At 33.4% G+C, this 18396-nt stretch overlaps 3 protein-coding genes, 1 long non-coding RNA gene and 1 pseudogene across 7 annotated transcripts; 1 reads left to right on the top strand and 4 right to left on the bottom strand.

Moving 5' to 3' along the window:
* Positions 1–129: 129 nt before the first annotated feature.
* On the top strand, positions 130–1680 carry LOC112492384 (uncharacterized). Its single transcript, XR_003056740.3, has 2 exons — positions 130–1258; positions 1396–1680. It is a non-coding gene; the product is annotated as an uncharacterized LOC112492384 (long non-coding RNA).
* Positions 1681–1819: 139 nt separating this feature from the next.
* LOC107423235 (endo-1,3;1,4-beta-D-glucanase-like) lies at positions 1820–7388 on the bottom strand. 3 transcript variants are annotated; one of them, XM_060815657.1, is made up of 9 exons: positions 7120–7388; positions 6961–6981; positions 5702–5869; positions 5161–5182; positions 4775–4910; positions 4465–4555; positions 2594–2683; positions 2287–2387; positions 1820–2164 (listed from the first exon to the last, which is right to left on the bottom strand). In XM_060815657.1, the coding sequence occupies exons 3-9, from the start codon at positions 5847–5849 to the stop codon at positions 2024–2026; spliced, it is 729 nt and encodes a 242-aa protein (XP_060671640.1). In that variant the 5' UTR covers positions 5850–5869; positions 6961–6981; positions 7120–7388; the 3' UTR covers positions 1820–2023. The 3 variants fall into 3 exon arrangements, with proteins under 3 accessions (XP_060671640.1, XP_060671641.1, XP_060671639.1); XM_060815658.1 differs by lacking the exons at positions 6961–6981; positions 7120–7388 and adding an exon at positions 6270–6287; XM_060815656.1 differs by lacking the exons at positions 6961–6981; positions 7120–7388 and having other exon boundaries at positions 5702–5965.
* A 700-nt stretch (positions 7389–8088) lies between these two features.
* On the bottom strand, positions 8089–11132 carry LOC107423236 (endo-1,3;1,4-beta-D-glucanase-like). 2 transcript variants are annotated; one of them, XM_016032765.4, is made up of 7 exons: positions 10542–11110; positions 9768–9789; positions 9389–9524; positions 9082–9172; positions 8834–8923; positions 8526–8626; positions 8089–8404 (listed from the first exon to the last, which is right to left on the bottom strand). In XM_016032765.4, the coding sequence occupies exons 1-7, from the start codon at positions 10687–10689 to the stop codon at positions 8264–8266; spliced, it is 729 nt and encodes a 242-aa protein (XP_015888251.3). In that variant the 5' UTR covers positions 10690–11110; the 3' UTR covers positions 8089–8263. The 2 variants fall into 2 exon arrangements, with proteins under 2 accessions (XP_015888251.3, XP_048333160.2); XM_048477203.2 differs by lacking the exon at positions 8834–8923 and having other exon boundaries at positions 10542–11132.
* Positions 11133–11755: 623 nt separating this feature from the next.
* Positions 11756–14471, bottom strand: LOC107423239 (endo-1,3;1,4-beta-D-glucanase-like). Its single transcript, XM_016032768.4, has 7 exons — positions 14178–14471; positions 13407–13428; positions 13067–13193; positions 12727–12817; positions 12481–12570; positions 12178–12278; positions 11756–12054 (listed from the first exon to the last, which is right to left on the bottom strand). The coding sequence occupies exons 1-7, from the start codon at positions 14323–14325 to the stop codon at positions 11914–11916; spliced, it is 720 nt and encodes a 239-aa protein (XP_015888254.1). The 5' UTR covers positions 14326–14471; the 3' UTR covers positions 11756–11913.
* A 1034-nt stretch (positions 14472–15505) lies between these two features.
* Positions 15506–17811, bottom strand: LOC107423241 (endo-1,3;1,4-beta-D-glucanase-like; annotated as a pseudogene).
* Between the last annotated feature and the right edge of the window lie 585 nt (positions 17812–18396).

The raw sequence follows: 18396 nt of genomic DNA, 5'->3' as shown, positions 1-18396 counted from the left end.
TCAAAGGAGGTGGGAAGAATGTAGACTCTTTTTAGCTGTTTTAACAGCAAGTATTAAATTGTCAGAGGATAAATTCAATTTAACTTTGCTTTCTATCAAACACAAAGTCTCTCACTGTCTCTGTCTCAGGCACTGCAGTAGATAACACATTGGCAAGTGACTAATATATAAAGACAATGTGGAGGCTAAAGCCACTTTTGCTTCTTTATGAAGCATTGGACAGATCAAAGGAGGTGGGAAGATTGTAGACTCTTTTTAGCTTTTTTAACAGCAGGTATTAAATTGTCAGAGTATAAATTCAATTTAAACTTTACTAGCTTAGGAGAATTCAATCCACCAAAGGAGAATCCAATTTCAAATAGAACTCCATCTAAGGAGCATGCAATACTATCCATATGCATCTATAAATGTGTACAACTTCTCACTTGGAAAGCCATCCCATTTTGAAAAAGAGCTCAATTCATTTTCATGTAGAAGCCAAATCCATTATTGGTGTGAGAAAAATGGAAACAAAGAGAGAAGGAAAATATTAGAGAGAGAAAATTAGAAATGGTTTTTCCTAAATATTTGTGTTTCTTTTATATGGAGAAAATTAAAAGTGTTTTTCTTAAATATTCGTATTTTTTTTTTTTGAGAGAGAAAAAGATAGAAGAAAAGTATTAGAAAGAGAAAAAAAACATTTTCTAAATATTTGTATCTTTTCTCTAGATAAAAAAATGTGTTTTCTCCTATTATAAAAAAAAAATATTATCAATTATACTTTTTTTATGTTAGAAAAATAATTATTATATTATTTTATTATAATAAAATTTTTTCTATAATTATTAATTATTTTATATATATTTTACTTCAATATTTTACACATAAATTTTTTATTTTTATAATTTCGACTTTTTGTGTGCCACAAAACAAGATTTCCTAACAGAAAAGAGGCACAGGTGGCTTTGTGGATAAATAAAATAAATAGCCATGGAAACAAATTGCCAATAAAGAGCCATTGACACGTAACCCGCAACGCGGCTTTCTATCAAACACAAAATCTCTGAGTGTCATTAGGGTTGGAATATTACTTGCATCATCCATAACGTCACCTCATTGATTAATCAAACTGGTTTATTTATTTATTTATTTTTTTGCCTCATGCGCATGAAAGAAGACCACAAATAGATTACCCACTTCTCAATCTGCCTTGTGACAAGAAGTAAAAACTGTCTTTGAGAGTAGGGGAACATATCTTCTTGTTTGACTACTCCATAGGGTATGCCTATTCAATTAATCAAATTATAATAACTGTAACTATTATTAACCTTTTTTTTTTTTAACGGTTGATTCTTTAGTTGAACCTGCTATAGTGGAAAATGATGGTTTTTTTGAGTAATGAAATTGGTTTCAAAGAATGCAGAACTGGTTGATGATTAATGAAGAGGATGAAGCAACTAGGCTTTTTCTGTGTACAAGATATCAATAATGAGGCTAAGATCTTTTGGTGGTGTTTGAAGAGTACGTGCTTTCGAAACAAATACAGACAAGCTCATGTTGTACTAGTAGCTAGATTTCCAGTGCGTGTTAGATCAGGATTCTGTTTTGGCTGATTGAGGAAAAAGGGTCACTATGTCTGTCCGTTTTCATCATTATTGTACTTTCAAAAACAACTTATCTAATCCACATTTTTTCCCCTCATTGTGAGCTTGACTTTGCTTGAATTGAAAGCAACCCAAGAAAGGCTTTCAATCACAAACAATTTCAGTTTTTTAAAGTCAAAAAGATATTTAAAATATCGGTTTGGGGTAGGCTCGTATGGGATTTTATTTGCACCACATTTTGTATGTAAACCATAGAAATGACAGATTATTTGAACATCGTTATCAATTCTACACAATAATTCAGTACATATTCTCATGGTGGACAAAAAGTCCCAGGCATTATTATTCAAACCATTCCAAATATAAAAAGGAGTTTTGATAAAGTTTCATAGTGTTCTAAAATCTTAGGTAACTTTGATGGAGTACTATGTTGAACACTTTCACTTAACATACTTAGAAATCCATTCCAACAGGTCCTGACGAGCCTCCTCTGCTTTCTTGACAGCCTCTTCATCTCCAACATCATATCTCACAGTCCATCCATGCTCGACTTTTGGAAATATCTTCACAAAGAACTCCACCTGTATATAATCAAACATCATTTAGTATATACGAGGAAAGACAGAACATGTAAAAGGCATACCAAGAATCTATGATGAAATAATCTTTTATTGAGAACTATTTTAATGGAAGATATTCTTACCGCAGATTTTCTGGCTAAGACCGCTTCAAATTGTTTCACCACTTCTGCTGGAGTCATTATGTCAATCTCAGCTCCAAGAATCGAAATCGGAACTTTAACCTCTGAAAGTATTTCGAAACATTAAGCTATCTACTATTACCAATAGTGCACTGGTACACATGAACTAGAAATTGCAAAAAGTGAAATATAGTGAATAAAGTAACATAATATTTAGAAGAAAAGAAAGTATTAAGCTATCTCATAAACACATTTTGATGAAATAATCTGTGACAATAGTTTCTAAATATCAAAAGAGCATAAATCATACCATTGAAGTCTTCATTGGTGACAAATGAAGGATGCAGCAGCACACCAGCTTGGATAATGTCAGTTTTCGCAAGATCGACAACAACCTTAGCTGAAAACAGGTTTATATATATCATCTCCAAGCAACAAATTTCCATATCGACTAGACTAATGAAAATTACATATCTAACTTCTGTTTGTGAAAGTACTGTTGGGGGAGAAAATAAATTAATTCTACTATACTAATAATTTATACAAGCAAATACATTGATATAATATAAAATACTCATACACATGCAGCAGGACCCACACACATAATTAAGACTCAACACATAAACACAACTCTTAACATTTATTGACACATGAAAGCTCTCTCTTTCTAAGAGCTTACTCTACTCAATTGAGTAGCTCTTTCATTCACACCAACCGAGAGCCTCCTTGGAGCTCACTTGTGTAGCTCACCAAGCAAGGAAGCCAAAGCTTCCTTTTATACTTGACAAAGTCGGTTGCTTTGGCGTTCTCAAAGCTTCTAGACTTCTCCACTATGTCCTTGCTCTCATCCCCAATTTTAGATATTTTTTCACAAATTCCAATGCTCAACTTCCAACCAAGTATATCAAATATACTAGTTAATTCTAGAATCTTCTAAGTCAATATTGATCCTTCAATTCTCCCCCTCAATATTGACTTCCCATTCTTTCTTTTCTTCTTGAGTGCTGAAAAATTATCACATTCTTCCTTTGGTGTCTTGGCATCTCCAGTAGGCTTCGAAATTATCTCCTCCATGGTAGTCTTAATTACCAACATGCCTTACTAGCTTTGATCTTCCACTTCATCAAAGCAGCGACATTCACCAGCGACATAATCTTGTCGTCTCCAACGATCTCCCAGAAATTCTATCCCTGCAACGACCACATATATTGTAATCTATGCTATTGAGCTTCCACATACCTTCTATCTTTTGAAGGTCATTCATCGTGGTTTGGTGGTCCGCTCACGCACCAAACAAGCTTGGTCCCAAACAGCAAGCTCCACAATCCCAGATTGTGCACGATCATACGAAGCTCCACCAACAACGATTCTTGACCACCTCTTGCCACTGCAGTCCTAGACTGCCTCCATGCATCACCACGATCCCTGATTGCCTCACAACTTTATGGTCCTTGACCATCCTCTGGCACTTGTGGTCTTTAACCGTTCACCATACGGTCTTTGACCGTTTCCTCCAATATTGTGGTCACCAATGCTCATGCCTTGATCCCTAACAAACTCTTACATACCACTCTTTTATACCAAGCAAGACACCAAAACTTACCAAACCCATTAAACTATTATTCCATTGGATCTAACGCCGCTCTGATACCAAATTGTTGGGGGAGAAAATAAATTAATTCTACTATACTAATAATTTATACAAGCAAATACATTGATATAATATAAAATACTCATACACATGCAGCAGGACCCACACACATAATTAAGACTCAACACATAAACACAACTCTTAACATTTATTGACACATGAAAGCTCTCTCTTTCTAAGAGCTTACTCTACTCAATTGAGTAGCTCTTTCATTCACACCAACCGAGAGCCTCCTTGGAGCTCACTTGTGTAGCTCACCAAGCAAGGAAGCCAAAGCTTCCTTTTATACTTGAAAAAGTCGGTTGCTTTGGCGTTCTCAAAGCTTCTAGACTTCTCCACTATGTCCTTGCTCTCATCTCCAATTTTAGATATTTTTTTCACAAATTCCAATGCTCAACTTCCAACCAAGTATATCAAATATACTAGTTAATTCTAGAATCTTCTAAGTCAATATTGATCCTTCAAGTACTTTGTCAAACTAATTGAAAAAAGAAACTACACGAAACAAAGAAATATGTGAACAAACTCACCGCCCCAACAGAAACCTGCAGCCCCAACTGACGAAACGCCTTTACTTTTCAATGCCTCAATCACTGATTTTGCTTCGACAACTCCCTTATCCTGTTAAAACAACTAAAATGTTAACTAATGTAGAATCAATAATAGCATAGCAATTAGATATCTCAGCTTGACAATGTAAATTCCCCAATAATGCTCTAAAAATTTTGATTTGTAGATGAAATTCTTTTACTACAGATTCAAGTATCAATTACACATAGGAAAGCAGCTTAAAATTGTTAAAAAAATCTCAAGTCATGCTTAAAAAATTTAGAAACTGACCGTTCCATGATCTTTAAACCAAACATCAAAGCCTTCCAGAGGGCTCTCAGCATTTTTAATCACATAGGGATCTCCGTGTAAGAAGTCGGGAACCACCACGAAGAATCCAGCAGTTGCACACTTGTCTGCCAGCTTCCTTTAAAAAACACGGCACTCAACACGATGCAATTGTGTATCAGTTTCTGAAAGTTGATATAGTAATGTGGCAACAAAGTACACAGGATGCCAATAAGATATAAACACACAATTCTTATATCCAAGAAGAAGTATCTTTCACTAAATTATTCTTTTGGAATCCACATGCTATGAATGAAAGATGGTTCAGTCCATAACTTCAGGCAGACCATGCAAACCCTTTATTAGATATATGCATCAATAAGCCATACCTCAAGTTTGGTGCATCATATCCTGCAGGAAAAATCCAAAAACGTAAAGTTAAAAAATTGTAGTGGTGATGACATAACAAAGCAAAATCAATAGTAAGTGAAAAAGATTATCCCAGCAATAACATATAAATTCTACTACTTTCATATCCCAACCAGAGCAAGAAATTACGAAAACAAGTACAGACTAAGAACATTACTTAAATGCGACAATAAAACTAATTTCAAATCCTTAAGCAGGAAATGATTTCCATTCTCAAACGAAATAGAAAATCACCCTAAATTATGTTATCCACCAGGGGTACAAACCTAAGTATCTTCAATCTTTGTTTGACGATGACCTAAGAAAACTATTCTTTTGATTTTCAAAAACATCATACAGAAATCTACAAAACTATTCGTGAGACCACACAACGGCTTCCTTTTCCCTCTTAAATCCCCTTTTATCATCACCCAAAAAAGTAAAAATAAAAATAAAAAAACCCAGAAAATCGGAAAACAAAAAGGAAATAGCACATAATATTAAAAGGAAACAGAAAAATACCAAAAACATCAGAAATAAGAAGAATAGCAAGTTTGGAATCAGGTGAGCCAGTGACATAGGAGTCGAGGCCACCAAGTTTCTCAACATGGCCTGCTCCACAACTTGAATCGAGCACTGGAGGGTTTGAGCAGCACTGAGGCCCTGACATTCTTTTTCACTCTTTACTTTCTATCAAAAACAAAATGTAAGTCTCTCTCTCTGTCAAGCACTTGTTGAAGATAACAAATTGCCAAGTAACTAATTCAAAGAAAAGAGGCACAAATGTCTTTGTTGGTAAGTTAATAAATATCCATGAAAAGAGACATACTCAGGAATAGTACTCACAAGGAGACACTACATCATCTATTGGCGTCACAACCAGAAATTACTATAAAAAGCCAAAAAATATCTTTGCACAACAGTTTTTTTATTTTACAAAAACAGGTTTATATAAAGTCAGCTTAAGCAACAAATTTCTATATGGGGTAAGACTAATGATAGACTGTCACTTTTAACTTTTGAAAAAAGTACCTGGTTAAAAAATTAAAAAGTAGTAACGAAGAAATTTGTGGCGAATAATTAAACATACCACCCCAACAGAAGCCTGGTCTACTGCCCCTACTGAAGAAATACCTTTACTTTTCAATGCTTCAATAAATGATTTTGCATCAACAGATGCCTTAACCTTTTGAAACCATTAAAAATAGGTTTCAGAAGCTAAAAATGTTAAAACCATTAAAAATAGGCTTCAGAAGCTAAAAATGTTAACCAATATAGAATCAACAATAGGACCATAGCAATTTAGAAATCTCAGTTTCTTTCCCTGTCTTTCATAAAAGGTGGATTAAGACCATTGATATTGACAGTATTTTGAGCCTCTTCTCCTTTTATTTTTATTTTTTTAATTTTTTAATAAAAGGTGGATTAAGACAATTGATATTGACAGTATTTTGAGCTTCTTCCCCCCCCCCCCCCCCCCCTTAAAGAACACTTAACTACTTAGGATCTCCATGAAAAAAAGTCAGGAAGCACCACAAAGAATCCAGGAGCAGCATACTTGTCTGCTATCTTCCTTTGTTAAAGGACAGAGTTAGCATTAGTTTCAAAAAGAGTAATGTAAAAAAACAAAGTTCATATATCTCAAAATGGATAAATACAGAATTCTTGTCAAAATCAGTATTATCCTTTTGGAGTCCATATTCTTAATCATACTAGATATTTTAGGCAGACCATGCAAATATCTCATAAACATTATCTTTATTATATAATAACCCATATACCTCAAGTTTGGCGCTCATATCCTGCAGGAAAATTCAAATGTGTAAAATTTAGAAGATTGTAAAATGACCCAGATCATTAAAATGAGAAAAAATGCAAAATGTTAACGGGAAATCAAAAAAAAAAAAAAGAAAAGAAAGAGAAAAAGAAAAGGAAAGTACCAAAAATGTCAGATAGAAGAACAATGGCAAGCTTGGAATCAGGAGAGCCAGTGACATAATGAGTCAAGGCCACCAAGTCTCTCAACATGGCCCGCAACAGTGCTTAGTACGCTGTTGTTCCTCTCTCTCACTTTCTAGGCTACTTTTCAACATTTCTGCAAGGACTATTTAAACAGTGGAAAAACTGGACATAGTTGACGGAAGTACTGTAATAAAATATTAATATATATTTTCTCAACTTGCTCATATAAAACTGGAATTTTCTATTTAGATACAAAATTATTCGTAGAGGAAAAAAGCTTTGACTAGGAGAGAAATAGCCAAAAATAATTGCTCTTTCAATTCTGAAACGAATCAAAAGCAATCTACTCTTGACCTTTTTCAAGTTTTTTTTTTTTTTTTTTGCTAATCCCAATCCGAAAATAATCATTTATCCTCAATTATGGTTGGCAAACAATTTCTCTACAAAGGGAATCTGACCCCAGTTGAATACGTGGTGATGATGTGGGACTTCCACGTAGCAGACATGGAAGAGTCTTAGGCGCTGGTTCTGTACAAAATATCAAAAAATGAGGCTGAGATCTTTTGGCGGGTTTGAACGGTACGCGCTTTCTCTTATATGGTCCAGACACATACAAAGACAAGCTCATGTGTCACTAGCAGCTGATTCTGTTTTGGTTGATTGAATGAAGGATCACTATGTCTCTCCGTTTTCATCAATATTGTTTCTTTCAAAACCATCACATCTAATCCACATTTTTTCTCATTGTGAGATTGACTTTGCTTGAATTGAAGCAGAGTACGGTAATGGAAATTCATAAGCAAAGCTTTCCATCATACACAAATTTCAGTTTTATAAGTTTTTGCAACCCAAAAAAATATTTAAAAATGTCTGTTCGGAGTGGTTGGTTTTTGGGATTTTACGTGCACCCCCACTTGTATGTAAACCATATAAAATGACAAAGCTCCGTTTGAACACCATTATGAATTCCGCATAACAATTCAGTACATACATATTATGGTAGACAAAAGTCCCAAGTATTATTATTCAATTCAAACCATTTCCAAATATGTAAGGAGTTTTGATGAGTTTCATGGTGTTATCATCTTTGGCAACATTGATGCAGTACTATGTTGAACGACTTCACTTAACATGCTTACAAAACCATTCCAACAGGATCTGATGAGCCTCCTCAGCGTTCTTGACAGCCTCTTCATCTCCAACATCATATCTTATGGTCCATCCATGAGCAACTTTTGGACATACCTTCACAAAGAATTCCACCTGAACATAATCGAACATCAATTAGCAAATAAGAAGAAAGACAGGACATGTAAAATGCATACCAAGAATCTATGATGGATTATCATTTATTGAGAACTATTTTAATGGAAGTTATTCTTACCCCAGATTTTCCTGCTAAGACAGCCTCAAATTGTTTAATGAGTTCTGGTGGAGAAATCTCGTCAATCTCAGCTCCAAGAATCGTAATCGGACCTTTAACCTCTGAAAGTATAGCAAATCATCAAGCTATCTACTGTACCAATAGTGCTCTGGTACATATGAACTGGAAATTGCAAAATGTAAAATATAGTGGCCAAAAAAATAGCACAATATTTAGCAGAAAAAGATTACTAAGCTGTCTCATATACACCTTTTGACCAAATAATCCATGACTACGGTTTCTAAATATCAAAAGAGCACAAATCATACCACTGATGTCTTCCACTGTGACATATGTAGGATGTAGCAGCACAGCAGCTTGGATAATGTTAGTTTTCGCAAGTTCAACAACAACCTTAGCTGAAAACATGTTTATATAAATCATCTCCAAGCAACAGATTTCTATATGGACTAGACTAATAAAAATTACTTATCTAACTTCTGTTTGTGAAAGTCCTTTGTCAAACTAATTAAAAAAAGAAACTAAATTAAACAAAGAAATATGTGATCAAACTCACCGCCCAAACAGCAGCCTGCAGCCCCAACTGAAGAAACACCTTTGCTTTTCAATATCTCAATTACTGATCTTGCTTCCAAGGCTGCCTTATCCTGTTAAAACAACTAAAATGTTACTAATGTGGAACCAATAATAGCATAGCAATTAAAAATCTCAGCTGACAACGTAAATTCCCCAATACAGCTCTAAAAAATTTTTATTTCTAGATGAAACTCTTTTACTGCAGATTCAAGTATCATTTCAGACATAGAAGAGCAGATTAAAATAGTAAAAAATCTCAAGTCATGTTTTAAAAATTAGAAACTGACCGTTCGATGATCTTTTAACCAAACATCAAAGCCTTCTAGAGGCCTCTCAGCATTTTTAGGCACATAGGGATCTCCGTGCCAGAAGTCGGGAACCACCACGAAGAATCCAGTAGCTGCAGCCTTGTCTGCCAGATATCTTTAAAACAGGACACACAATACGGCGCTATTGTTCATCAGTTTCCGAAAGTGATACAGTAATGTGGCAACAAAGTACACAGTATGCCAAATCAGATATGAAAACACAATTCTTATTCAAAGAAAGAATTAATTTTTAACTAAATTATTGTTTTGGAATCAACATGCTATTAAAAAAAAAACAAAAAAGATACTTCAGTTCACAATTTTATGCAGAGCATGCAAATGAATCAATAAGCCATACCTCAAGTTTGGTGCATCATATCCTGCGTGAAGGGAAAAATCCAACATGTAAAGTTGAAAAATTGTAGTGGTGATGAAATCACGAAGCAAAATCAATAGTAAGCGAAAAAGATAATCCCAGTAGTAAAATATATATTCCACTACTTTCATATCCCAACCAGAGCAAGAAGCAAATAAAAGAAGGCAAAACCCAACATTTGTTGCAAGGAATGTTAAAACAGTCTTCAATCCATCAAGAAATTACGAAAACAAGTAAACAGTAAGAAAATTACTTAAATGCAACATTAAAAACAAACTTCAAATCCTTAAGCATAAAGCCATTTCCATTCTCAAAAGAAGAAATAGAAAATCACCCAACTTATGTTATCCACATGGGAAACAAACCAAAAATATCTTCAAATCCTTGTTTGATCATGGCCTAAGAAAACTATTTATAAACAATTTATTGTATTTAAAGTCAGATATTTACAAAACTTTTCATGAGATCAAACAACGGCTTTCTTTTCCCTCTTAAGTCCCCTTTTTTCTTCACCAAATAAAAAAATTTTGAAAAAAAAAAATCCCAGAAAATCATAAAACAAAAAAGAAACTTATCACTTAACAATACAAGACAGAAGGAAAAAAAAAAAAAAAAAAAAAAAAAAAAAAAAAAAAAAAAAACCCAATAACTAATACAACTTCAAAATCAGTCCCCACAAAAATAAAAAAACTTAAAACGACCCAGATCATAACAATAATAAATAGTGCAGAATATTAAAAGGAAATGGAAAAGTACCAAAAACGTCAGAAACAAGAAGAATGGCAAGCTTAGAATCAGGTGAGCCAGTGACATAGGTGTCGAGGCCAGCAAGTTTCTGAACATGGCCTGCTCCACAACTTGGATCGAGTACTGGAGGGTTTGAGCAGCACTGAGCCCCTGACATTCTTTTTCCCAAGCTCTTTATTTTCTATCAAACACAGTCTCTCAGTGTCTCTGTCTCAGGCACATGTAGCAGACAACAAATTGCCAAGTGACTAATATATAAAGAAAAAAGGCACAAGTGGCTTTGTGGGTAAATAAAATAAATAGCCATGGAAACAAATTGCCAATAAAGAGCCATTGACATATGAGTCAACGTAACGCGCAACGCTGCTTGGTTTGAGAACTGGAGGGGTTTGAGCAGCATTTAGGCCGCCCTCACGTTGTTCTTTCCCTTTGTCTCACTTTCTTGGCCACTTTAAAAGATTCCTTCAAGTCCTAGGTATAAACAGTGGAAAATTTGCAAATGATCTCATATTTTCTCAACTTGTTCATATAAAACAGGAATTTTTCTATTTAAATACAAAATTATTCGTAAAGGAAAAAGCTTTGAGGGAACCAAAAAAAAAAAGGCAAAAATAATAGCTTTTTCAATTCTGAAACGAGTCGAAAGCAATCTACTTTTTATTATTATTTTTTTCTATTTTTATTGTTTCCTGACACAATGCAAAAACAATCATTTATTCTTAATTATGGTTGGCAAATAATTTCTGTTCAAAAGGAAATCAGACCCCACTTGAACACGTGGTGATGAATAGGACTCCACGCAGCAGACATGGAGCAGTCTTAGACTCTCGTTCCGTGCAAGATATCTCAAAAATGAGGCTGAGCTGGGTTGGTGGGTTTCAAGAAGACGCTTTCTCTCGTAGAATCCGACACAAATAAGCACAAGCCCATGCTCTACTAGCAGCTAGATTTGCTGTGCATGTTAGATCAGGATTCTGTTTAGGCTGATCGGGTAAAAAGGATCACTATATCTCTCTTGTCAACATGACTTGGCTTGAATTGAAAGCAACCCAACCGAAAAACTATCCATCATGCTGAATTTCAGTTTTTAAGTTTTGCAACCCAAAAACTTATTAGAAATATCGGTTTGGAGTGGTCCGTATTGGGGATTTGATGCGCATCCTCATTTGTATGCAAACCATGTAAACGACAGAGATTGTTTGAACTTTGAACAACGTTATGAATTCTACACAATAATACAGTAGATAAATATTATTATTGGTAGACAAAAGTCCCAAGTATTTATTATTCAAACCATTTCCATATATAAACGAGTTTTGACAAGACTCAATAGTGTGTTCTCATCTTAGGCAACATTAATGGAGTACCATGTTGAACACCCTCACTTAACATGCTTAGAAAACCATGCCAACAGGTCCCCATGAGCCTCCTCTGCTTTCGTCACAGCTTCTTGATCTTCAACCTTATATCTCACGGTCCATCCATGCGCGACCTTTGGAAATACCTTCACAAAGGACTCCACCTGCATAAAATCAAAACATCATTTTTAGCAAATAAGAAGAAACACATGACATGTATAAGGCATATCAAGATCTACAATGAATTATCTCATATTGAGAACTATTTTAATGAAAGATATTCTTACCCCAGATTTTCCAAGTAAGACTTCTTCAAATTTTTTCACGAGTTCTGGTGGAGAAATATGGTCATTCTCAGCTCCAAGAACCGATATCGGAACCTTAACCTCTGAAAGTATTTCAAAAAATTAAGCTATCTATGGTAGCAATAGTGCTGTGATACATATGGCAACTAGAAATTGCAAAAACTGAAATATAACGAAGAAACTAAAAAACATTTAGCAGAAAATAGTTATCAAGCTGTCTCACACACATTTTGATGAAATAATCTGCAACTTTAGTTTCTAAATATGAAAGAGCATGAATCATACCATTGATATCTTCCACGGTGACAAATGAAGGATGCAGCAGCACAGCAGCTTGGATAATGCCAATTTTCGCAAGCTCAACAACAACCTTTGCTGAGAACAGGTACATACCAATCATCTCAGCTACAATTTTCTATATGAACTAGACTAATAAAATTACGTATGCAACTTCTGTTTGTGAAAGTACTTTGTCAAACTACATGAAAAAAGAAACCATATGAAACAAAGAAATATATGAAATAAACTCACCGCCCCAACAAAAGCCTGCAGCCCCAACTGAAGAAACTCCTTTACTTCTCAATGCCTCAACTACTGATTTTGCTTCGACGGCTGCCTTATCCTGTTGAAACAGCTAAAATGTTAACTGACGTAGAATCAATAATAGTATAGCAACTAGAAATCTCAGTTCCAATCACTGTTGTGAACATTCTGAGCGCATACACATCTTCAGATGAAGCTATAAAAATTTTATTTCTAGACGAAATTCTTTTCCTCCACATTCAAGTACAATTTAGACATAGAAGAGCAGCTTAAAACTTTTTCCTAAAAAGAAGAATCTCAAGCCATATTTAAAAGATTAGAAACTAACTGTTCCATGATCTTTTATCCAAGCTGAAATAGGCCTCTCAGCATTTTCAGGCACATAGGGATCTCCATGTAAGAAGTCGGGAACCACCACGAAGAATCCAGCAGCTGCAGACTTGTCTGCCAGCTTCCTTTAAAACAGGACACATGGCACGATGTAGTAGTTCATGAGTTTCCAAAAGTGGATAGGACAGATAAACACACAGTCCTTATACAAAGAAGAATTATCCTTGGCTAAATTATTCTTTCGGAATCCACATGCTATTCAATAATACATATTCAGTTCATAATTTTAGGCAGACCATGCAAACCTATAGTAGATATATTGAATCAATAAGCCATACCTCAAGTTTGGAGCATCATATCCTGCAAGAAAAATCCAACATTGTAAAGTTAAAAAATTGCAGTGGTAGAGAAACAAAAAAGCAAAATGAATAGTAAGTGAAAAAGAATATCCGATTAATAACATATAAAATAGTACTTCTTTCATATCCCAATCACAACCAGAGAAGAAGCAATGAAAGAGGCAAAAATATTTATTAAAAGGAATGTTAAACAACCCCCAATTCATCAGGAAATTACTAAAACAAGTAGACAGTAAGAAAATTACTCAAATATAACAATAAAACAAACTTCAAATCCTTAGGCAGTAATCAATTTCCATTCTCAAAGGAAGAATAGAAAATCACCCAACTTATGCCATACAACTAGGGCACAAACCAAAGTTTCTTCAACCTTGTCTGACCATGAACTAAGAAAACTATTCTTCTGATTTTGAAAACATTAGTTTATAAAAAATTTATTGCCTTTAAAGTCAGAAAATTACAAAACTATTCTTGAGACCCAAAACAAAATAAAAAACAAGTATTTTCTCCACTGAATCGGTAGTCAAAAAAGAAACTTATTAGATTACTACATCAGTTACCAATACAAGATCCAAAATAAATAAACAAATAATACAACTTCAAAATCAATACCCACAAAAATAAAAAGCTTAAACTGACCCAGATCACAAAAATAAGAAATTACCCCCAAAAAAAAAAAACTTAAAATGACCCAGATCATAAAAATAAGAAATAATAACAAAAAAGATTTAAGAGGAAATAGACAAGTACCAAAAACATCAGAAATAAGAAGAATGGCAAGCTTAGAGTCAGGTGAGCCAGTGACATAGGTGTCGAGGCCAGCAAGTTTCTCAACATGCCCTGCTCCACCACTTCGATCGAGGACTGGAGGATTTGAGCAGCACTGAGGCCCTGACATTCTTTTTTCCCCTTCTCTTTCTTTTTTATCAAACACCGAGTCTCTCAGTCTCTCTCTCGGGCACTAAACAGAAGACAGCAAATTACTTGCTTTTAAATGGCTTTTGTGGATAAATAAATAGCCCTGGACAGAGAGACTCGTTCTAGAGTAGTCTCCTTTGAAATGATACTTAAAAAAGTTACATCATCTATAACGTCACAACCACAACATACTATATTCTGAGAAAAAGCACTGGAAGCAGCTTGGGGTAACCAATTGGGTACGGAAATTTGTTTTCTTTGTTTTATTTCCATGTAAAGTTGGAATTTTTTTCTTTATTCTTTATATGGGTATATGAAGGGAAAATTCTAAAGATATTTACTTTAATTGCTGATAAGGATATGCCGAAGCAAATTTACTTCTACTTTTATAATATCTTCAATACTAGAATCTATATGATATTAATTTTAAAAGTTTATATGATATTTTTTTTATTTAATATATAATAATTTAGGTAATTTTTTTTCAATAAATTCTATTTAAAATATTATTAAATGTTAATATATATTTTTTTATTTTAAAATTATATTTAATTAAAAAAATCAAAAATTCATATAGAATTTTTTTTAACAAAAATCAATAAAAATAAATAAAATATTTACTAAGTATATCTAGTAAAATTTTTAAAAATAGATAATATTTTTTATAATTTTTATTTTTTACTATATTAGTTGGATATAATTAATATATAAAATTATTAAAAAATAATTTTTTAAAATTTTATCTATTTATTTTATATAATAAATAATTTTTAAATAGATAAAAGATATAGTAGGTGGATATTTTTATTGTTAAAAGGGTCCAACAAAACACGTGGTGATGATGTAGAGAATTCACGTGGCAGACCCTGGAAGAATCTTTGATTGGACATTGCCCTCTTTCGTAAACAAAGGTTTATTCAACTTTTGATGCCAACAACTCTCAAACTGATGATAGAACCCAAATTGCAGGCTACATTCATTGCAGGGTCTCATCTAAAATCATCCAACATTTGCCTTACGTTTTTTTTTTTTTTTTTTTTTTTTAAAGTTGAAAGTTTGGAGTAATATATCAAAGCAATCTGTCAAATGATGAAAGGAGGGTAGTTTCTGGTTTTCATTTCCTTTTTCTTCCTAATATTTCTTTACCTTATAGAAACATATTAAAAAAAAAAAACAAAAATTACCACCGTAAACTGTCCAAGAATTAATCTAGTACAATATCAAATGCTGGGTTTATCAATACACATAATGGTACAACACAAATCCCAGTATTATTCAAAACCATAAGGCACAAAAAGTAGATAACTAAGTTTCATTCTGTACAAATCCTAGGCATCTTTTAACTATTTTGTTGTAAACCTTCTCACTTAAGATGCTTATTAAACCATTCCAACATGTCCTTATGAGCCTCCTCTGCTTTCTTGAAAACAACTTCATCGTTAACATCATATCTCACTGCCCAACCATGTGAAGCATTCGGAAATACCTTGACAACAAAGAAATCCGCCAGTATAAAATCTCAAACATTATATTTAACAAAAAAACTGGATCAGCTTTAGTAAATTTCTGCCCAGAAGAAGAAAGACAGGGCATCAAAAAAAAAAGGCCGAACACAAAAGACCAAAAACAGAGAATGTCATATTGAGAACTATTTATTGCAATGGAGAATATTGTGTTACCTCATATTTTGCTGCTAAGACATCTTCAAAATGTTTCAATAGTTCTGGTGGAGATACTTTGTCAATCTCAGCTCCGAGTATCGAAATTGGAACCTTAACCTCTGAAAGTATTGCAAAAACATATATTGAACTAGAAATTACAAAAAACTGGCAACGTAGTGTAGAAATCATACAATGTTGCATGTTAGTAAAATATTCTGTAGGTACAGTTTCTGGATATTGAACAAGCAAGAATCATACATACCCTTGATATCTTCCACAGACACTAATGCAGGATGTAGTATCACAGCAGCTTCTATAAAGTTGCATTTTGCAAGCTCAACAACAACCTTGGCTGAAAACAGGTTTATATAAAATCAGCTTAAGCAACAATTTTCTATATGGGTTTAGACTCTAGACGAATAATGAGACTGGTAATTTAACTTCTGTTTGTAAAAAGTACTTTGTCAAAAAAAAAAAAAAAAAAAAAGCAGTCATTTTAGAAAAGAAACTATATGAAACAAAGAAATTTGTGATGAATAATTAAACTCACCACCCCAACAGAAGCCTCAGCACCTACTGAAGAAATACCTTTACTTTTCAATGCTTCAATGAATGATTTTGCTTCAACAGATGCCTTCACCTTTTAAAACCATTAAAAATGGGCTTCAGAAGCCAAAAATGTTAACCAATTAAAAACAGCAAGAGGACAATAGCAATTTAGAAATCTCAATTTCAATTACTGTCAATTTAGAAATCTCAATTTCAATTACTGTCTATCATAAAAGGTGAATTAAGACCATTATTTTTTGAAATATTTTGTGGTTACTAAAACATTTCGAAAATATCATTACGTTTAAGAAATCCACAAACAGCTTTAAAATTGTAAAGAATTTCCAAGCCATGTTTAGAAGACTGAAAACTGACAGGTTCATGATCTTTCACCCAAACTTTTAGGGGCCTACTTTCAGCATTTTCAGCCACATAAGGATCTCCATGAAAGAAGTCAGAAACCACCACAAAGAATCCAGCAGCAGCATACTTGTCTGCTATCTTCCTTTAATACCAGGACACAGTTGGAATTAGTTTCAAAAATAGTATACAGTAATGTAAAAAAAACAAAGTTCATATATCTCAAACATCAAAACATATATGCAGAATTCTTCTTGTCAGAATCTCAGAATCAGTAGTCTCAATCATCCTTTTGGAATCCATATTCTTAATTCTTAAAAGATATTTTAGGAAGACTATGCAAAATAACCCATATACCTCAAGTTTGGTGCTTCATATCCTGCAGGAAATTTCAAATATGTAAAATTTAGAAGATTATAAAATGACCCAGACCATAAAAGTAAGAAAAAATGCAGAATATTAACAGGATTTTTTCTTTTTGTTTTTAAAAGGAACCGAAAAGATCAGATATAAGAACAATGGCAAGCTTGGAATCAGGAGAGCCAGTGACATATGAGTCAAGGCCACCAAGTTTCTCAACATGGCCTGCAACACTGCTTGGATCGAGAACTGGAGGGTTTGAGCAGCATTCAGGCCCTGACATTGTTGTTTCTCTCTCTCTCTCTCTCTCACTTTCTTGGCTACTTTTTACAACATTCATTCAAGGACTAGATAAACAATGGTAAAACAGGAAATAATTGAAGGAGATCATGTAATAAAATAAAATATGTTTTCTTGACTTGTTCATGTAAAACTAGAAAATTTTCTTTTAGATATAAAATTATTTGGAAAGGACCAAAAAAATTTTGACCATGAGCTGGGAAAATGCCAAGATTAATTGCCTTTTTAATATTTAATTCTGAGACGAATCAAAAACTACTTTTTTAATTTTTAAAATTTTAATTTTTATTTTTTGCTCATCCAAATGCAGCAGGAATCATTTGTCCTCAATTATGGTTGGCAAATAATTGCTGTATGAAGGAAACCTAACCCCACTTAGACTTTCTTTGTAATAAATTTGATTACCTGACAAAGAGCTTGTACTTCACAAGTTTAAAGTTTTACTGTTTTCTGTTAGAAACCAAATGCTTATTCCACTTTTTGATCCCAACAAATTACATCTCAAAACTGTGAAAACCCAAATTGCAATCTTCATTCATTGTAATGATCATTATACATACACATATATATATATATATATATATTGTATGTGTAATTGCACAAAATGTTTTCCTTGACAATTTTGGACCCTTCCAACAATGGTCTCCTTCGAATATGTCAAAAAGTTTGTGACTTTGCATATTCCAAGTTGAAAGTTTAACACTTTGCATATTCTTCCTATATTTCTTTTACTTTTTTGTAACATATAGAAAGGATGCGCCTTATCCCAAAAAGTAAATAAATAAAAAAGTACAGGGTTCAGACCAACTTTTCAGGTAACC

This window comes from Ziziphus jujuba, chromosome 3 (genome assembly GCF_031755915.1).
Source record: "Ziziphus jujuba cultivar Dongzao chromosome 3, ASM3175591v1".
NCBI classification, from domain to species: domain Eukaryota; kingdom Viridiplantae; phylum Streptophyta; class Magnoliopsida; order Rosales; family Rhamnaceae; genus Ziziphus; species Ziziphus jujuba.
This window is presented reverse-complemented; position numbering and strand designations above follow the sequence as displayed.